The sequence below is a fragment of the Pongo abelii genome, chromosome 10 (genome assembly GCF_028885655.2).
Source record: "Pongo abelii isolate AG06213 chromosome 10, NHGRI_mPonAbe1-v2.0_pri, whole genome shotgun sequence".
Taxonomy (NCBI): Eukaryota; Metazoa; Chordata; class Mammalia; order Primates; family Hominidae; genus Pongo; species Pongo abelii.
In genome coordinates, this window is record NC_071995.2 from 13,001,528 (window position 1) to 13,018,417 (window position 16,890).

Consider the following 16,890-nt stretch of genomic DNA (forward strand, 5'->3'; position numbering starts at 1 on the left):
AATATCAATGAGATCTACCTTTAAGATGATCATAGTTCAGAAGGAGAAAGTCAAGTAAATCAATGGCTGTGTAAACAGTAAGTGTGATGAAGGCCAGCTGTAGTGGCTCATGCCTGTAATCCCAGGGCTTTGGGAAGCCAAGGCAGGAGGATCACTTAAGCCCAGGAGTTTGAGGCCAGCCTGAGCAACATAGCAAGACTCCATCTCTACAAAAAATAAAAATTAGGCTGGTGTGGTGGTACACGTCTGTAGTTTCAGCTACTTGGGAGGCTGAGGCAGGAGGATCTCCTAAGAGCCTAGGAGGTAGAGGCTATAGTGAGCCATGATAGCATCACTGCACTCCAGCCTGGGCAACAAAGTGAGACCCTGTCCCTGCCCTCCCCAAGAAAAGAATAAATGTTATGATAGAAGATGGCAACTAAAAAGGCTCAGAGAAGGGATATCTGATCCCAATTTCTGGGAGGAGGTGTTAGTTAATTATTGAAGAATGAAGTTATTAGCAGATGAGGAGGAAAAGGCTGAATATTTCAGGAACAGGAAACTGCATGACCACAGGAAATTCAGCCTGTTAGTAAGGTTACCAGTGTACTCAGAAGAATAGAGAGAGAGGCTAGGGTCAGAGCAGGAAGGTTTTCATATGTTAAATCTTAAACTTTATCCTAAAGGCATGGGGAGTTCCTGAAGGTTTTTTGTAGGGCAGTGACAGGTCCAGAGACCTAATTAATATTCTAGAAAATTATCTCTACCTGCCACAGGAGGGATGGATTGAAGGACGGGAGGCCAGAGGCCTCTCTTCCAAGAAACGGAAGTGATAAGGCCCTGAAATGGGCATGCAGATAGAGGAGAAATTAAGAGGAGAGGCTCTCCAGGACACAACGATTGGTTGGATGTGGTGCTGACAGTAAGCAGGCTTCTGGCTTGGGAGCCTGGTTGGAGGGGAGTACCAGGTCATATGAAGACACGGGAAGAGGAGTCAGTCTGGAGTGGACAGAGGCATGATGAGTTTTAAAAACGTGAATCCTGGTTTTATCACTTACTGGTTGTGTGACCAAGAATAAAACACTTAACTTTTCTGTAAAATTAGGAAAGTGTTATCTACTTTATACGCAGGTCATAATATAGACCTTTTTATGCAGGTCTAACATATAGACCTGCAGACCTGTAAACTCAAAAAGGCTGTTCAATTGCTAGTTATTACATATACAATAACACAGTCTGCTGCTCACGTAGAAGGGATTTTAAAGGTGCTAAAAGACATCAATCTCAAATGTTTCCTAGCTATAAAGCTCTTCCAGCAGACTCCTTATGTTATATAAATGCTTATTTAATTTTCTTGCCACCAGACTGTAAGCTTCCTAAGTACAGGGACTGGACCTTGTTGAATTTTTTATTCTTAGCGTGTACCAAGTGCCTAGAACATTTCAGGTTCCCAAGAAATGTTAAGCCAGTGAAGGAAGGAATTTTATCTTCATATGTTCTTTTTCTGAATATAGCTTTATGGATATGGAATTCGTATACCATACAATTTACCCTGGTAAAGTGTACTCTGCAGTGGTTTTTCATATATTCAGAGTTGTGCATTCATCATTACAATTTTAGAACATTTTCATCAACCCCAGAAAGAAACCCCATACCCAATAATAGTCTACATTTCCCTTCCACCCACCCCTCCTCGGCCTTAGGCAACATTAATATATTTCTCTCTCTGTAGTGCTTCTCCTGGACATTTCATATAAATGGAATCTACAATATGTGGTCTTTTGTGACAGGCTTTTTTTGAGACGGAGTCTTTGCTCTGTCACCCAGGCTGGAGTGCAGTGGTGCGATCTCTGCTCACTGCAAGCTCTGCCTTCTGGGTTCAAGCGATTCTCCTGCCTCAGCCTCCCGAGTAGCTGGGACTATAGGTGCCCGCCACCACGCCCGGCTAATTTTTTTGTATTTTTAGTAGAGACAGGGTTTCACGTTGTCAGCTAGGATGGTCTCAGTCTCCTGAACCTGTGATCTGCCCGCCTCGGCCTCCCAAAGCGCTGGGATTACAGGCGTGAGCCACCGCGCCCGGCCTGGCAGGCCTTTTAGATATTGAATAATGTTGTCAAGGTTACTCTATGTTGTAGCATGTATCAGTATGATTTCATCCTTCCCTCATTTTGGCTGAATAAATATTCCATGATTACCACACTTTATTTATCCATTCATCAGTTGATGCAACAGAATATCCTTTTAAGAATGAAATGTTTATCCAAAAGGAAGCATAAAAAACACCATCACATCAGTATGGACTGGTGTATGGAACACAAGGCAAATATACTTTTATGTGGAAAAGGGGAAACAAGAACCAGAATGAGTTATTCTCCATTCCTCACCCCTTTTACCTCCTCTCTCACCTTCCCCTCAAAGGGGAAATCTGGGAGGGGAAGCAAGGACTCTCCAAAAGGGAATGGTCTCACTGCTTAGTGGGCCCTTCCCAGTCCCATCAGCCTGGTGTGGTTTATGTAAACCTCAAGACTAGTCAGACACAACTTTCTAGAAGCCTGCCCTGATCTCTCAGGCAGTTTTTAGTTCTATCCTCATATTCCCAGAGAACACTGTACTTAGATTCATTTGCATTTTTCTCATTGTATTGCAATGGTGAGCAGAGGAAAGAGCATCAAACAGTCCTAAATAGTTCGACCACTTACCACCTGCTGACCATGGAGGAGTCACCTACTTACAGGCTGCAGGGTTGTTGTGAAAATTAAATAAGGTAAAATAGGGGAAATTATTGTGATATAGTAGCGTGGAAAGGACTTAAAAATCATTTAGTCAACTTGACACTTCTTCTGAGACTACATTTTTTTTTTTTTTTGAGACGGAGTGTCGCTCTGTCGCCCAGGCTGGAGTGCAGTGGCGCGATCTCGGCTCACTGCAAGCTCCGCCTCCCGGGTTCACGCCATTCTCCTGTCTCAGCCTCTCGAGTAGCTGGGACTACAGGCGCCCACCACCACGCCCGGCTAATTTTTTTGTATTTTTTAGTAGAGACGGGGTTTCACCATGTCAGCCAGGATGGTCATTATTTCCTGACCTCGTGATCCACCCGCCTCGGCCTCCCAAAGTGCTGGGATTACAGGCGTGAGCCACCCCGCCCTGCCAGAGACTACATTTTATGCATATAAAATCTCAAGGCATTTACTTGAAATTTCTTGACGCAAACAATGTAATATAAAATGAGTGGCAAAGTTCGGAGAACTCCAGAGCCAGCTAACTCCTTGATGGCATTGCATTGCTAGGTCTACTTTCTTGCCCTAGCAAAAATGGCAGTTTCCTTTCTGGATTACTCCCTCCTCACCTTTTGTTAGTTTCAGTGACTTGTTGATAACTGTCAAGGTCCCCAGAAAGCGCCTAGCCAAAAAGGTTCTTCTCTTTAAAGATGTGCACTCCCTAATAACACGAAACAGCATTTTCTATTTCTTAATTTTTCTCTCACTTCCAGCTGCTGCTTTCACCGTCTTCTGGTATTTTTTTGTTTGGTCGTCCACTGCTAAACTCCCAGCTCTTCAGAATTAAAAATGAGCTGTGCATCCAAGCTGTTGTGGGTTCGAATCATGGGTCTATCTAGCATCTCTTTCTCCATCTGTAAAACAGGGTTAAAAATAACTATTTTGTAAAGTTGTTCTCACATGTGGGTATTGAAGAGCTTAATAGTGTGGGTGGTGTTTTAAAGGTGACGCATCATTACAACAGGAAAGGGCTTACCCTTTTCGGCAGTTATGGCTTCGAGGAGGTCAAGCCCTTTAAGGTGGCATCGCCCTGAGTCGCAGAAGCGGGTCTCTCCGCCCCTCCCACGGGCCGGGGGCGGGGCCTCCTAATCCGGAACTGACGGTCGGGCGTAGCCGGCACCGCCTATGTGCGTCCCGGAAGGAGCGAGCTTGAGGCGCGAGAACCAGTGAGTGAAGGCGGCGCCGCCCGCCGGCCGCAGGTGCGGCAAAGCCAGTGTCATTTGCTGGTTCTCTTAGGGCTCCCGGAAAGAAGGAGGGCGAGCCGCGTGCATTCGCGCCGCGCCTCCTTGCGTTTCTGTTCCCCAAATAGGGCCTCTCCTTCTCCCGCCACCCAGGCCCCTGCGTGGGCTGGACGCGTCAGCCCCACACATTAGCCTCGCTGCGGCGCCCAGACTCTGCCTTGCCTCCCCGTCCCGGTCCCTGGCCCCTGCCCTGTCGCCCGCCGCCGGAGCGGTGACAGCCCGGCCCGCCGTTCTTCTGCTGCCGCCGCTGCCGGCACCATGGGCAGTGAGCAGAGCTCCGAGGCCGAGAGCCGACCCAACGATCTGAACTCCTCAGGTCGGTGTCCTAACCTCCCACCCTCCTCCAGCCCGCCCTGTCCATTTGCAGAGCGGGCTGCCTCCCAGACTAGTGGGGTCAGGGACTGCGGACGGGAACGCACAGAAAAAGCCCTCACCATGCTACTAGGAAAAAAAAAAATCACCATCTGTCCTGGCCTCGATTCCCCTGATGGAAGTGCCTGTGACTGCAAGCTAAGCCAGCGTGGGCGCCGGTGCCCTTATTTATTTTCAAAACAGCCGTTTCTCCCAGCTACAGCCTACTGTTTAAAAGACGAGCTAATTAATTTTTGGCTCTAGTGCTCATGGCTGATGTAGTGAGATTTGGCTCACACAGTGGATGGATTATAGGACCTCTAAGAACAGTCTGTTTCTTAAAAACGGGTATTAGAGGTTCCTTTTCTGAAGGGATATGTGATAGGTGTCCACTTGCTTTGAACCCTTGAGTGCAAAGGTCTCCAGAAACAGCTTTTTCTTCTCAGAAGGTGTCTTGGTCCCTTTTCTAATCTTGTAGAGGTTGGCCAGACAGCAGGCTCTGGTGTTTTCCATTGTTGTTCTCTGTCCATGATTTCTATATTTCTCTAAGCGTTTGAGACAAGAATGGGAGGATTATTGTGTTTGCAATACAGTGAGTGTTCAATAAATAAATAAAGCAGCTGATGTTTAATTGAGGACCATTTGCTGCTTTTTTTGTTACCCACACGCTAGGACAGCTGGGAGTGCTTTGGTTAAGCTCCGGGGTTGCTAATGCAAATTGGTTTAATCTGGGGCCTAAAAAGAGTCCTCGATTTTAGAAGTTCTCTATTCTTGATAGGATCTGTAATTCAGAAATAGACAAGCTAATAGATCTAAGGGTGTTTTTAAGGTGTGACTTTCAAGACTAGTTCAGACCTACATTCTGGGGACTGGATTGGGGCAGCTTTGAATGGTGAGCAGCATCTACTAGCTTTGCTACGTTTTTCTATTTCCTTGGAAGGGCCAGAGTGTCATATCTGTTATAAGAAATATAATAATTGCGACCTTTTTGACGTTCTTGCCTCTATGGCAGGGCAGAAACATATTTTGGGGGGAAGCGGTGTGGCATCTTTTTAATTTGTTTTCTTGCCCATGAACCAACAGCATTCGAGCATTTCCGATGTTAGAATTTGCCTATTCCCCTGTGCCAAGTACTTTACATACATTTACATATAATTTTTGCAGTAATCCCATTTTACAGATAAGGTAGTAGAGGCTAGCTAGAGTGTTTTGAAGTCCCCTTTCCTCTGGCATCTGGGGAAGGAGGAATCACAATTTATAGCAGGAAAGATTTCTGGCATGGCTTTTGTAAAATGTTAGGTAAATTACCAAAACAGGTAAATAAGTATTTCTTGAAAAGAAATAAAAGCAGCAGAGATTTTTCTAGAAGAGTGAATGCCAAGCCTCTGGAGATGAGCTCCTAGGAGGCAGAGCAGTTCTGTGGCATCCCTGGATTAACCTTTGAGATATGACTATAATCAGCCTGGGAGTATTACCTTCTAGAGCATAAAACACTTTAAAGATTCATTCTTGCCCCAGTCTGGAAGATATTTGGGGGAGAGGATGATTTCTTGGTCTGAGGAGTCCTTTATAATTTGAATCACTTCCCTCCAAATGGATTGCTTTCTCCCAAGGAACCTGAATTGATCTCCCTCTTTGTCCTCCAAATTTCTGATTTCTGCCTCAGCCTAGAATGGACTTACTGGCTATTTTTGCCCTGGACTAATGCTATAATTTTAAGAGTGAGGGGGCTGTAGTCCTAGCTACTCAGGCCCAGGTGGGAGGAGTGCTGGAGCCCAGGAGTTTAAATCCAGCTTGGGCGATGTAGTGAGACTTGACTCTTTTTTTTTTTTTTGAGACAGAGTCTCAGTGTCGCCTAGGCTGGAGTGCAGTGGCATGATCTTGGCTCACTGCAACCTCTGCCTCCCGGATTCAAGCAATTCTCATGCCTCAGCCTCCCAAGTAGCTGGGATTATAGGGATGCCTGGCTAATTTTTGTATTTTTAGTAGAGATAGGGTTTCACCATGTTGGACAGGCTGATCTCGAACTCCTGACCTCAAGTGATCCACCTGCCTTGGCCTCCCAAAGTGCTGGGATTACAGGCATGAGCCACCGTGCCCAGCCACCTTGACTTAAAAAAAAAAAAAAAAAAAGAGGAGGCTGAAGCCTCAGGAATAGGCCAGTCATTTGGGGATTGAGAACAGGGTTTTTTCCTGGACTTACTAAACATAGCTGGCTTGATGTGGTAGGGTGGATAGACAGCTTTGCAACTCCAGTGTCACAGAGGCCTTGTGTACCAATAACTTATAGACCTCTAATTCCTTTCCTAACTGTCTAGCACTGCTGACTTTGGGCAAGTCACAGTTAAATTTTGTACCCTTTATTTCTCATTTTAGAAATAGTGATATTATATATATAGGGATATATATATCATATATCATATATATGATAGGGATATATATATCATATATATCATATATATGATAGGGATATATATATCATATATATCATATATATGATAGGGATATATATATCATATATATCATATATATGATAGGGATATATATATCATATATATCATATATATGATAGGGATATATATATCATATATATCATATATATGATAGGGATATATATATCATATATATCATATATATGATAGGGATATATATATCATATATATCATATATATGATAGGGATATATATATCATATATATCATATATATGATAGGGATATATATATCATATATATCATATATATGATAGGGATATATATATCATATATATCATATATATGATAGGGATATATATATCATATATATCATATATATGATAGGGATATATATATCATATATATCATATATATGATAGGGATATATATATCATATATATCATATAATGGGATATATATCATATATATCCATATATATGTATATCCCGATATATATATCCATATATATGTATATCCCGATATATATATCCATATATATGTCCCGATATATATATCCATATATATGTCCCGATATATATATCCATATATATATCCCGATATATATATATCCCGATATCTATATATCCATATATATATCCATATATACATCCATATATCTCCATCCATATATACATCCATATATCTCCATCTATATATACATCCATATATATATCCATATATACATCCATATATATATCCATATATATATCATATATATCCATATATATATCCATATATATCCATATATATATCCATATATATCCGTATATATATCCATATATATATCCGTATATATCCATATATATATCCGTATATATCCATATATATATATCCATATATATATATCCATGTATATATCCATATATATATCCATGTATATATCCATATATATCTCCATATATATATATCCATATATATCTCCATATGTATATCCATATATATCTCCATATGTATATCCATATATATATCACCACATGTATATCCATATATATATCTCCATATATATCTCCATATATATATCTCCATATATATCTCCATATATATATCTCCATATATCTCCATATATATATCTCCATATATATATCTCCATATATATCTCCATATATATATCTCCATATATATCTCCATATATATATCTCCATATATATCTCCATATATATCTCCATATATATATCTCCATATATATATCCATATATATATCTCCATATATATATCCATATATATCTCCATATATATATCCATATATATAATCCATATATATATCCATATATATAATCCATATATATATCCATATATATATCCATATAGATCCACATATATATATCCATATATATATCCACATATATATATCCATATATGTATCCACATATATATCTCCATATATGTATCCACATATATATCTCCATATATGTATCCACATATATATCTCCATATATGTCTCCACATATATATCTCCATATATGTGTCTCCACATATATATCTCCATATATGTGTCTCCACATATATATCTCCATATATGTGTCTCCACATATATATCTCCATATATGTGTCTCCACATATATATCTCCATATATGTGTCTCCACATATATATCTCCATATATGTGTCTCCACATATATATCTCCATATATGTGTCTCCACATATATATCTCCATATATGTGTCTCCACATATATATCTCCATATATGTGTCTCCACATATATATCTCCATATATGTGTCTCCACATATATATCTCCATATATGTGTCTCCACATATATATCTCCATATATGTGTCTCCACATATATATCTCCATATATGTGTCTCCACATATATATCTCCATATATGTGTCTCCACATATATATCTCCATATATGTGTCTCCACATATATATCTCCATATATGTGTCTCCACATATATATCTCCATATATGTGTCTCCACATATATATCTCCATATATGTGTCTCCACATATATATCTCCATATATGTGTCTCCACATATATATCTCCATATATGTGTCTCCACATATGTGTCTCCATATATGTGTCTCCACATATGTGTCTCCATATATGTGTCTCCACATATGTGTCTCCATATATGTGTCTCCATATATGTGTCTCCATATATGTGTCTCCATATATGTATCTCCATATATATCTCTCCATATCAAGATATCAGGAGAATTAAGGAGAAAGTAAAAACAATCTGCCTATACTTTTGTGTGCTGAAAAAGAAAATGTTTAGTTATGAAACAAGTTCATTCATGTTATATAATCCTGTAATGGGCTGGGCGCGGTGGCTCACACCCATAATTCCAGCACTTTGGGAGGCCGAGGTGGGTGGATCACGAGGTCAGGAGTTTGAGACCAGCCTGGCCAATATGGTGAAACCCCATCTCTACTAAAAATACAAAAATTAGCCAGATGTGGTGGTGCGTGCCTGTTGTTCTAGCTACTCAGGAAGCTGAGGCAAGAGAATTGCTTGAACCCAGGAGGCAGAGGTTGCAGTGAGCCGAGATTGCACCACTGTACTCCAGCCTGGCGACAAAGCCAGGCTATGCCTCAAAATAAAATCCTGTAATGTCTGAGGGTTTTTGTTGTTGTTGTTGTTTTGTTTTTTGAGACTCTTGCTGTCTTACCCATGCAGTGGTGTGGTCATGGCTTACTGTGGTCTTGACCTCCTAGGCTCAAGTGATCCTCCCATCTCAGCTTCCTGAGTAGCTGGGACTACAGTGTGCACCACCACATCTGACTAATTAAAAGAAATTTTTTTTTTTAGAGATAGGGTCTCACTATGTTGCCCAGGTTGGTCTTGAACTCCTGGACTCTGGTGATCCTCCCACTCAGCCTCTCAAAGTGCTGAGATTACAGGCATGAGCCACCGCACCCAGCCTGAGGTGGCGTTTTTTTGTTTGTTTTTTTTTGTTTTTGAGACAGAGTCTCACTTTGTTGCCCAGACTTGAGTGCAGTGGCAAGATCTTGGCACACCGCAACCTCTGCCTCTCGGGCTCAAGTGATTCTCCTGCCTCAGCCTCCTGAGTAGCTGGGATTACAGGCACCCGCCACCACGCCCCGCTAATTTTTGTGTTTTTAGTAGAGACAGGGTTTCGCCATGTTGGCCAGGCTGGTTTCGAACTCCTGACCTCAGGTGATCCGCCTGCCTTGGCTTCCCAAAGTGCTAAGATTATATGCATGAGCCACCGTGCCTGGCTCCAGCCTGAGTTTTTAAAAATACTATAGAAAACAGTTTCTATAATTCATCCCCACCACCCCAACCCAAACTGCCAGATAGCTACATTGTATAAAATTATTCTTTTTAATCACTACACCAAAAACTGCTTTGGTGAGGCAGAGGTGCCTAACTAATATGCATCTCCTAAGCAGTGTAACTTTATTTTCAGTGACTCCTTCACCAGCCAAGCATAGAGCCAAGATGGATGATATTGTGGTTGTAGCTCAGGGCTCCCAGGCCTCACGGAACGTCAGCAACGATCCCGACGTCATCAAGTTGCAAGAGATTCCAACCTTCCAGCCCCTTTTGAAAGGTAAAGGATTGCATTTTGTTTTATCTGAACTTGCTGGAGAGGTTGGTGTAGCTCTACTACTTTCTCTCTACGTATCCATGTATCTTGCTCTCTCATCTCCTTTAGGTCTTTGCTTAAATGGCATCTTCTCAGTGAAGCCTTTCTTGATTTCCCTAATTAAAATTGCAGCCCCTTTCCCTACCTGTTTTTCTCTATAGCACTTAATTATCATTGACCTATTGCAAATATGTTTACTGTCTATATTTCTCTGCTAGAATGTGAGCTCCATGATGGCAGATATTTTCTCTTTTGCTCACTGTTGAATTCCCAGCACTTGAAATATAATCTGGTATAAGATAGGGACTGAGTAAGTGAATGAATGGGGTTGGAAATGGCCCTTCTTGTTATATTCCCATGGAAAGATTTTCATTCTTATTTGTGATCTGGACAGTGGGTAGACTAGTTCAGATCCATAGATGAAAATCTCCATCACTACTGATATGCTTGTAATTAATCCTGGCAGCAGTTTTATATGAGAGTGTGTGTTTGAGAAGAGAGATTACCCACCCAATTAGCATATATTGTGGTAGTTACCTTTTGACACGAACGCCACAACTTCATTATTTTCGTATCTCTATTAAGTAGTGGAGATGATTTTATATTAACTGGTGTTTCTGCTGTAAGAGTCCTTTAGTTCCCTCATCCCTCACCCCCACCAAAGATTAGGAAATAATGAGCATAAGGCCCTGGTTTACTTAACTTGGTATAATACAGTGTAAAACATCTTACATTTACATAGCTATTTGTATTAAAATGCCCCTCCTCATACACATATCATCCCTTTAATTCTTACATCATTAAATGTGTTTCAATGATCGGGGTAAGATAAGCTTCTTATAAGCCTTTTATAAGGCAGCTGGCATATAGAGAGGTTGAACTTGAACCTTCTTCATTGATGTCAAATCCTATATTACACTGTTCCACACTATTTAGAAAACAAAAACAAATGGTGCTTTATAGATGATCCATATACTGTCTTATTCTTACCAGTGCTTCATCTGTTTCATAGATAAGGAAATACAAGCTTTCAATTTCTTTTTTGTTGTTTTTTTATTATTATACGTTAAGTTTTAGTGTACATGTGCACAACCTGCAGGTTTGTTACATATGTATACATGTGCCATGTTGGTGTGCTGCACCCATTAACTCATCATTTACATTAGGTATATCTCCTAATCAATTTCTTCCCTACAGGCCTGAGAGTTAGACTTTGGTAAACATTCTGGCTCTTATGTAAAATAACACATTATATCCTGTTACTCATCTTTTTTTTTTTTTTTTTAGAGTTTTGCTCTGTCACCCAAGCTGGAGTGCAATGGCGTCATCTGGGCTCACTGCAACCTCCGCCTCCCAGGTTCAAGCGATTCTCCTGCCTCAGCCTCCTGAAGTAGCTGGGATTACAGATGCCTGCCACCACGCCAAGCTAAATTTTTTAATTTATTTTTTATTTTTAGTTGAGATGGGGTTTCACCATGTTGGCCAGGCTGGTCTCGAACTCCTGACCTCAGGTGATCCACCCGCCTCAGCCTCCCAAAGTGCTGGGATTACAGGCATGAGCCACCTTGTGCGGCCTACTCATCTTAGTTTTCATGATTTTGAGGAATAATGTGATTCTCTAAAGAAGCTAACAGTAGTAGGGCATGGTGGCTCACACCTCTAATTCGAGCACTTTGGGAGGCTGAGGCAGGAGGATCACTTGAGTCCTAGAGTTCAAGACCAGCCTGGGCAACACAATGAGACTCTGTCTCAACAGATAATACAAAAAATTAGCCAGGAATGGTGGCACATACCTGTCATCCCAGCTAGTTGGGAAGCTGATGTAGGAGGATCGCTTGAGCCCAGAAGGTCAAGGGTGCAGTGAGCAGTAGTCATGTCAGTACACTTCAGCCTAGGTGACAGAGTGAGATCCTGTCTCAAAAAAAAAAAAAAAAAAAAAAGCCAGCCAGCCGCTGTGGCTCATGCCTATAATCCCAGCACTTTGGGAGGCCAAGGCGGGTGGATCACAAGGTCAGGAGATCAAGACCATCCTGGCTAACACAGTGAAACCCCATCTCTACTAAAAGTACAAAAATAATTAGCCAGGTGTGGTGGTGGGTGCCTGTAGTCCCAGCTACTTGGGAGGCTGAGGCAGGAGAATGGCATGAACCTGGGAGGCGGAGCTTTCAGTGAGCCAAGATTGTGCCACTGCACTCCAGCCTGGGTGACAGAGCGAGACTCCATCTCCAAAAAAAAAAAAAAAAAAAAAAAAAAATTAGCTGGGTGTGGTGGTGCGCACCTGTAAACCCAGCTACTTGGGAGGCTGAGGCAGGAGAATTGCTAGAACCAGGAGATGGAGGTTGCAGTGAGCTGAGACTGTACCACTGCATTCCAGCTTGGGCAACAAGAGTGAAACTCCATCTCAGAAAAAAAAAAAAAAATTCTGCATATAACTTTCAACTTAGCCAAAACTTAACTACTAATAGCCTTCTGTTTACTAGAGGCCTTACTGATAGCATAAACAGTTGATTAACACATCTTTTGTGTTATATGTTATTATATACTATATTATTACAATAAAGTAAACTAGAGAAGAGAAAATGTATTAAGAAAATTATAAGGAAGGCCAGGCACAGTGACTCATGCCTGTAATCCTAGTACTTTGGGAGGCCGAGGAGGATGGATCGCTTCAGTTCAGGAATTCGAGATCAGCCTGGCCACCATGGTGACACCCCATCTCTACTAAAAATACAAAAATTAGTTGGGTGTGGTGGCGTGCAGCTGTAGTCCCAGCTACTTGGGAGGCTGAGGCACAAGAATCGCTTGAACCTGGGAGGCAGAGGTTGCAGTGAGCCGAGATCATGCCACTGCACTCCAGCCTGGGTGACAGAGTGAGACTTGGTCTCAAAAAAAAAAAGAAAAAGAAAATTATAAGGAAGAGAAAGTATATTAACTATTCATTAAGTGGAAGTAGATCATCAGAAAAATCTTCATCATTGTCTTCACGTTGAGTAGGCCGAGAAGGAGGAAAAGGAGGAGTTAGTTTTGCTGTCTTAGGGGTGGCAGAGGCAGAAGAAAATCCACATATAAGTGGACCCATGTGGTTCAGACCCACGTTGTTGCTGAAGGATCAACTGTAATTTGTTTTATGATAATCAGTAGTAGGGGAAGTATCTAGGAGAAGACTTGGTGTTAAGGGAAGCTAACCTCAGATTTGAAGTCATCACTGAGGGCTGGCCATGGTGGCTCACGCCTGTAATCCTAGCACTTTGCAAGGCCAAGGCGGTTGGATCACCTGAGCGCAGGAGTTTGAGACTAGCCTGGCCAACATGGCAAAACCCTGTCTCTACAAAAAAATACAAAACTTAGCTGGGCATGGTGGTGGGCACCTGTAGTTCCAGCTACTCAGGAGGCTGAGGTGGGAGTATCGCTTGAGCCCAAGAGGTGGAGGTCTCAGTGAGCCAAGATTGCATCACTGCACTCCAATCTGGGCAACAGAGCAAGACTCTGTCTCAAAATAAATAAATCATCACTGAGTGCCCTAAAAGTGAATAATTAATGTGATGCAGTTAATGCAATGCAACTGGACCTGGTTGCATTGATAAATGAGTTTTAACCGGGACTTTGCCACCAACTATTATGTTGTCTGGCTTTGTTTTTCCACCTCTTTGAGCCTTGGTTATTAAGAACATTGAGAATAGGTGAGGAAGGAGGAAGGCTAGTAAGGAGCAGATTACAGGAAGAGGTTATCCGGGATTTGGTTAAGGAAGGTAGAGATGAGATCATGGCTCACTGCAGCCTCCACCTCCTGGGCTCAAGCGATCCTCCCATCTCAGCTTCCAGAATAGCTGGGACTACAGTGTGCACCACCACACCTAGCTAATTTAAAAAAAAAAAAATATATATATATATATATATATATTTTTTTTTTTTTTTTGTAGAGACAGGGTCTCACTATGTTGCCCATGCTGGTCTCGAGCTCCTGGACTCCAGTGCTCCTCCCACCTTAGCCTCCCAAATTGCTAAGACTACAGGCATGAGCCACCATGCCCGGCCTGAGTTTTAAAAAATACTGTAGAAAATAGTTTCTATAATTCATACCCCCTACCCTAACCCCCACTTGATGAGAATGGCGTGAATCTAGAAATGACAACATGTGGCTGTGGCCAGACTATAGCAAACAACAAGGCAGTGAGCATTTAAGGTGATGCTCATGTTTCACTTGTGAAGACGAAACATCTTGGGCCGTGATTAGGAAAGATAGGCAAAGGGGGTGGAAATGATAAGTATAATTATGATAATAGTATCTTATCCCCCATGCTTCTACATAATAGCTATTGTTCTTTCCGTTTTTATAGATTAAAATATTGAGGCCTAGAGAACTTAAATTAATTGTCTAAAGTCACATGGCTGTAAGTGATAGCACATTTTAAGATTGCATCAGGACATAGAATAAGACTTAGTTTCCAATTCTAGCAAAGCCCATTATAGAAATCACTAGGATATACAGGAACTAGCGTGGTGGGTATGAGGTTGTTTGGGTTTTGAGGTGCAGCATTTGTTGCAGAGCCTCCTGCTTTGACATTGTTCTGCCTGATAATTAAAAGCCCTGCCCTCTGCCTGCCGGGCTGCTGCAGGGGCCACGCATCACTGTCGCCTTTATACTCTGATCTCTAAACCCTTTGCTGCTTTCAGGATGAGGCCATTCCTCAAAATAGTAAAAAGGCCACACAGTGAAGGCTGTACCCCCCAGGTTTGATTTCAGAAAGCTTTTATTCAACTTAATGACAGTTTATTCTTTCAAAACAATATATTCAAGTATTACACAGAGTTCACTATTGTTTCATAATGTCATATGATGTAATGCTAATGCTGGTGGGTGATCTGCAGAGGCAGTGGCTGGGCGAGTTTGGGGCTATTTGTATGACTGAGGTAATGTTTGCATTTTTAATAAGCAAGCAGATTCTTTCTTTGGCCTTAACCCTTTTGCATAAATATACCAGAGTATAATTTATGCTCCATAATCCAAATATCTGTTCCTTTTTTTATCAAAAGGATTTCTGTTTTTGACAGCAATGTCTGAATTAGTAATTTATTTTGACATGTAAAGCATTTTATAGGAAATGAAAGATTAGAAAATTAGAAAGTAGCTACAAATGGCCGTGACAGAACACAAAGGCAAAATAGTAGATTTGATGTAAGTTAGCAAGATTCCAAGAAGTTAACAAACCCTGTATAGATTTCTTACTTGAAATTCAACCACTCATATTTTTTAATGAATCCCACTCTATTGTATGTCATTCTAAGGAAATGAAATATTTGCAAGAGAAAAGTAATATGGTTAATGTTTTATATATAAAGTTACAAAAATAATTATTCACTCTTAGTAGATGAATATATGCATATTTACACACATGCATGCATGTGACATTCTTTGCAACCGATCTATCATTTTTGTTACTGACCTTGGATACAACGTAAGAGATTGTCTTGCTGCCTATGGAAGGGGCTGTCCTTGTTTATAACAAGGATGATCAAACATATACAGTGTAGATACTGAAGTGATACTAAGCAGCTTTGTTGGGAGTTTGGTGTTTGGTTGTTAAGAACATGATGCATGTGAAGTAGATTTTGATAATTAAAAGGAGCCTGGGGCTTTTCATAGTGGAGCAAAATCTCATGGAACAGCAGTGAAAGCTTTCAAATCACACGGAACACTGAGAACTGGAGCTTGAAAGTGTAGCTAGGGAAGAATGAAGCAATGGAAAAAGGGTGATAAGGAGAGCATGATGGAGCTAGATTTCAAATGACCAGTTTCTTCACATTCTTCTGTCATCTGGACAAATAAAAGCCTTTGCATTCATCAGATGTCTGCCTCTACCAGCTGTCAGACCTTATCATTGCATTGGAAAATGGCAGCCAAAGGAGGGGACAAGAGAATGTATCTTAATCAGAGCCACAGTCTTCTCTGAATGGCTTAAAGGTAATCTCTAAACCCAGGTGTAATCCTAAGTATATTTTCCCCCAAATACCATATTGGAAAGATTGATGACTTATTCCTGATTACTTTATAGGTTTGTATTTGTAATAGCTCTTCAGTTAAGCTTTTAAACATGGCTATTCAGAGAAGTGTGAGTTGTGTGTAAAAACAAAAACAAAAATAAACATAGCTGTTTACCAGCATTGGGTTAGCCTTACTCAGAAGAGTGGGAAGTACCAGGCGAATGGTTGCTTTCAACCAATTGAGAAAGTGAAGCTGTCTCACCAGAACACCCTCATCTTTTCCCTTACTCCCATAAATCTGTGTGCCTGCATCCATTCTTGTTTCTTTCCATTAAGTCTCAGATAAGGTATTCATGCCTTTCTTTGAAACTTAATGCCATTCTGTTTCACTCTTTCCATTTGCTGGGACTTTGCTCCTGTCCTTTTCTCTTTTTGTCTCGCAACTAGCTTAGTGGACCTCTTTCCTCTTGTTCAGATATACAGCTCTTCCCATCTTAAAAACAGAAGACGAACACTTTCTTTCGATTTA

General features: G+C 41.1%; 2 protein-coding genes across 6 annotated transcripts in view; one reads left to right on the forward strand and one right to left on the reverse strand.

Moving 5' to 3' along the window:
* Positions 1-3,882, reverse strand: part of MANSC1 (MANSC domain containing 1) — a 29,920-nt gene extending 26,038 nt beyond the window's left edge. Inside the window, exons 1-2 of one of the 2 annotated variants that reach the window (XM_054526624.2) lie at positions 3,733-3,882; positions 3,326-3,610 (exon numbers count right to left, since the gene is read on the reverse strand). The gene's annotated coding sequence lies outside the window, so the exon portion shown is untranslated. The remainder of the gene's footprint in view (positions 1-3,325; positions 3,611-3,732) is intronic. The other variant, XM_054526625.2, reaches the window with a different exon arrangement.
* BORCS5 (BLOC-1 related complex subunit 5) overlaps positions 3,849-16,890 on the forward strand; it is a 127,303-nt gene continuing 114,261 nt past the window's right edge. The window contains exons 1-2 of one of the 4 annotated variants that reach the window (XM_024256528.3): positions 3,849-3,922; positions 10,200-10,343. In XM_024256528.3, coding sequence (XP_024112296.1) covers position 3,922; positions 10,200-10,343 — 145 coding nt within the window. In that variant the 5' untranslated portion in view covers positions 3,849-3,921. Of the gene's footprint in view, positions 4,314-10,199; positions 10,344-16,890 lie in introns of all 4 variants that reach the window. The other 3 variants (XR_010135724.1, XM_054526859.2, XR_010135723.1) reach the window with 3 other exon arrangements.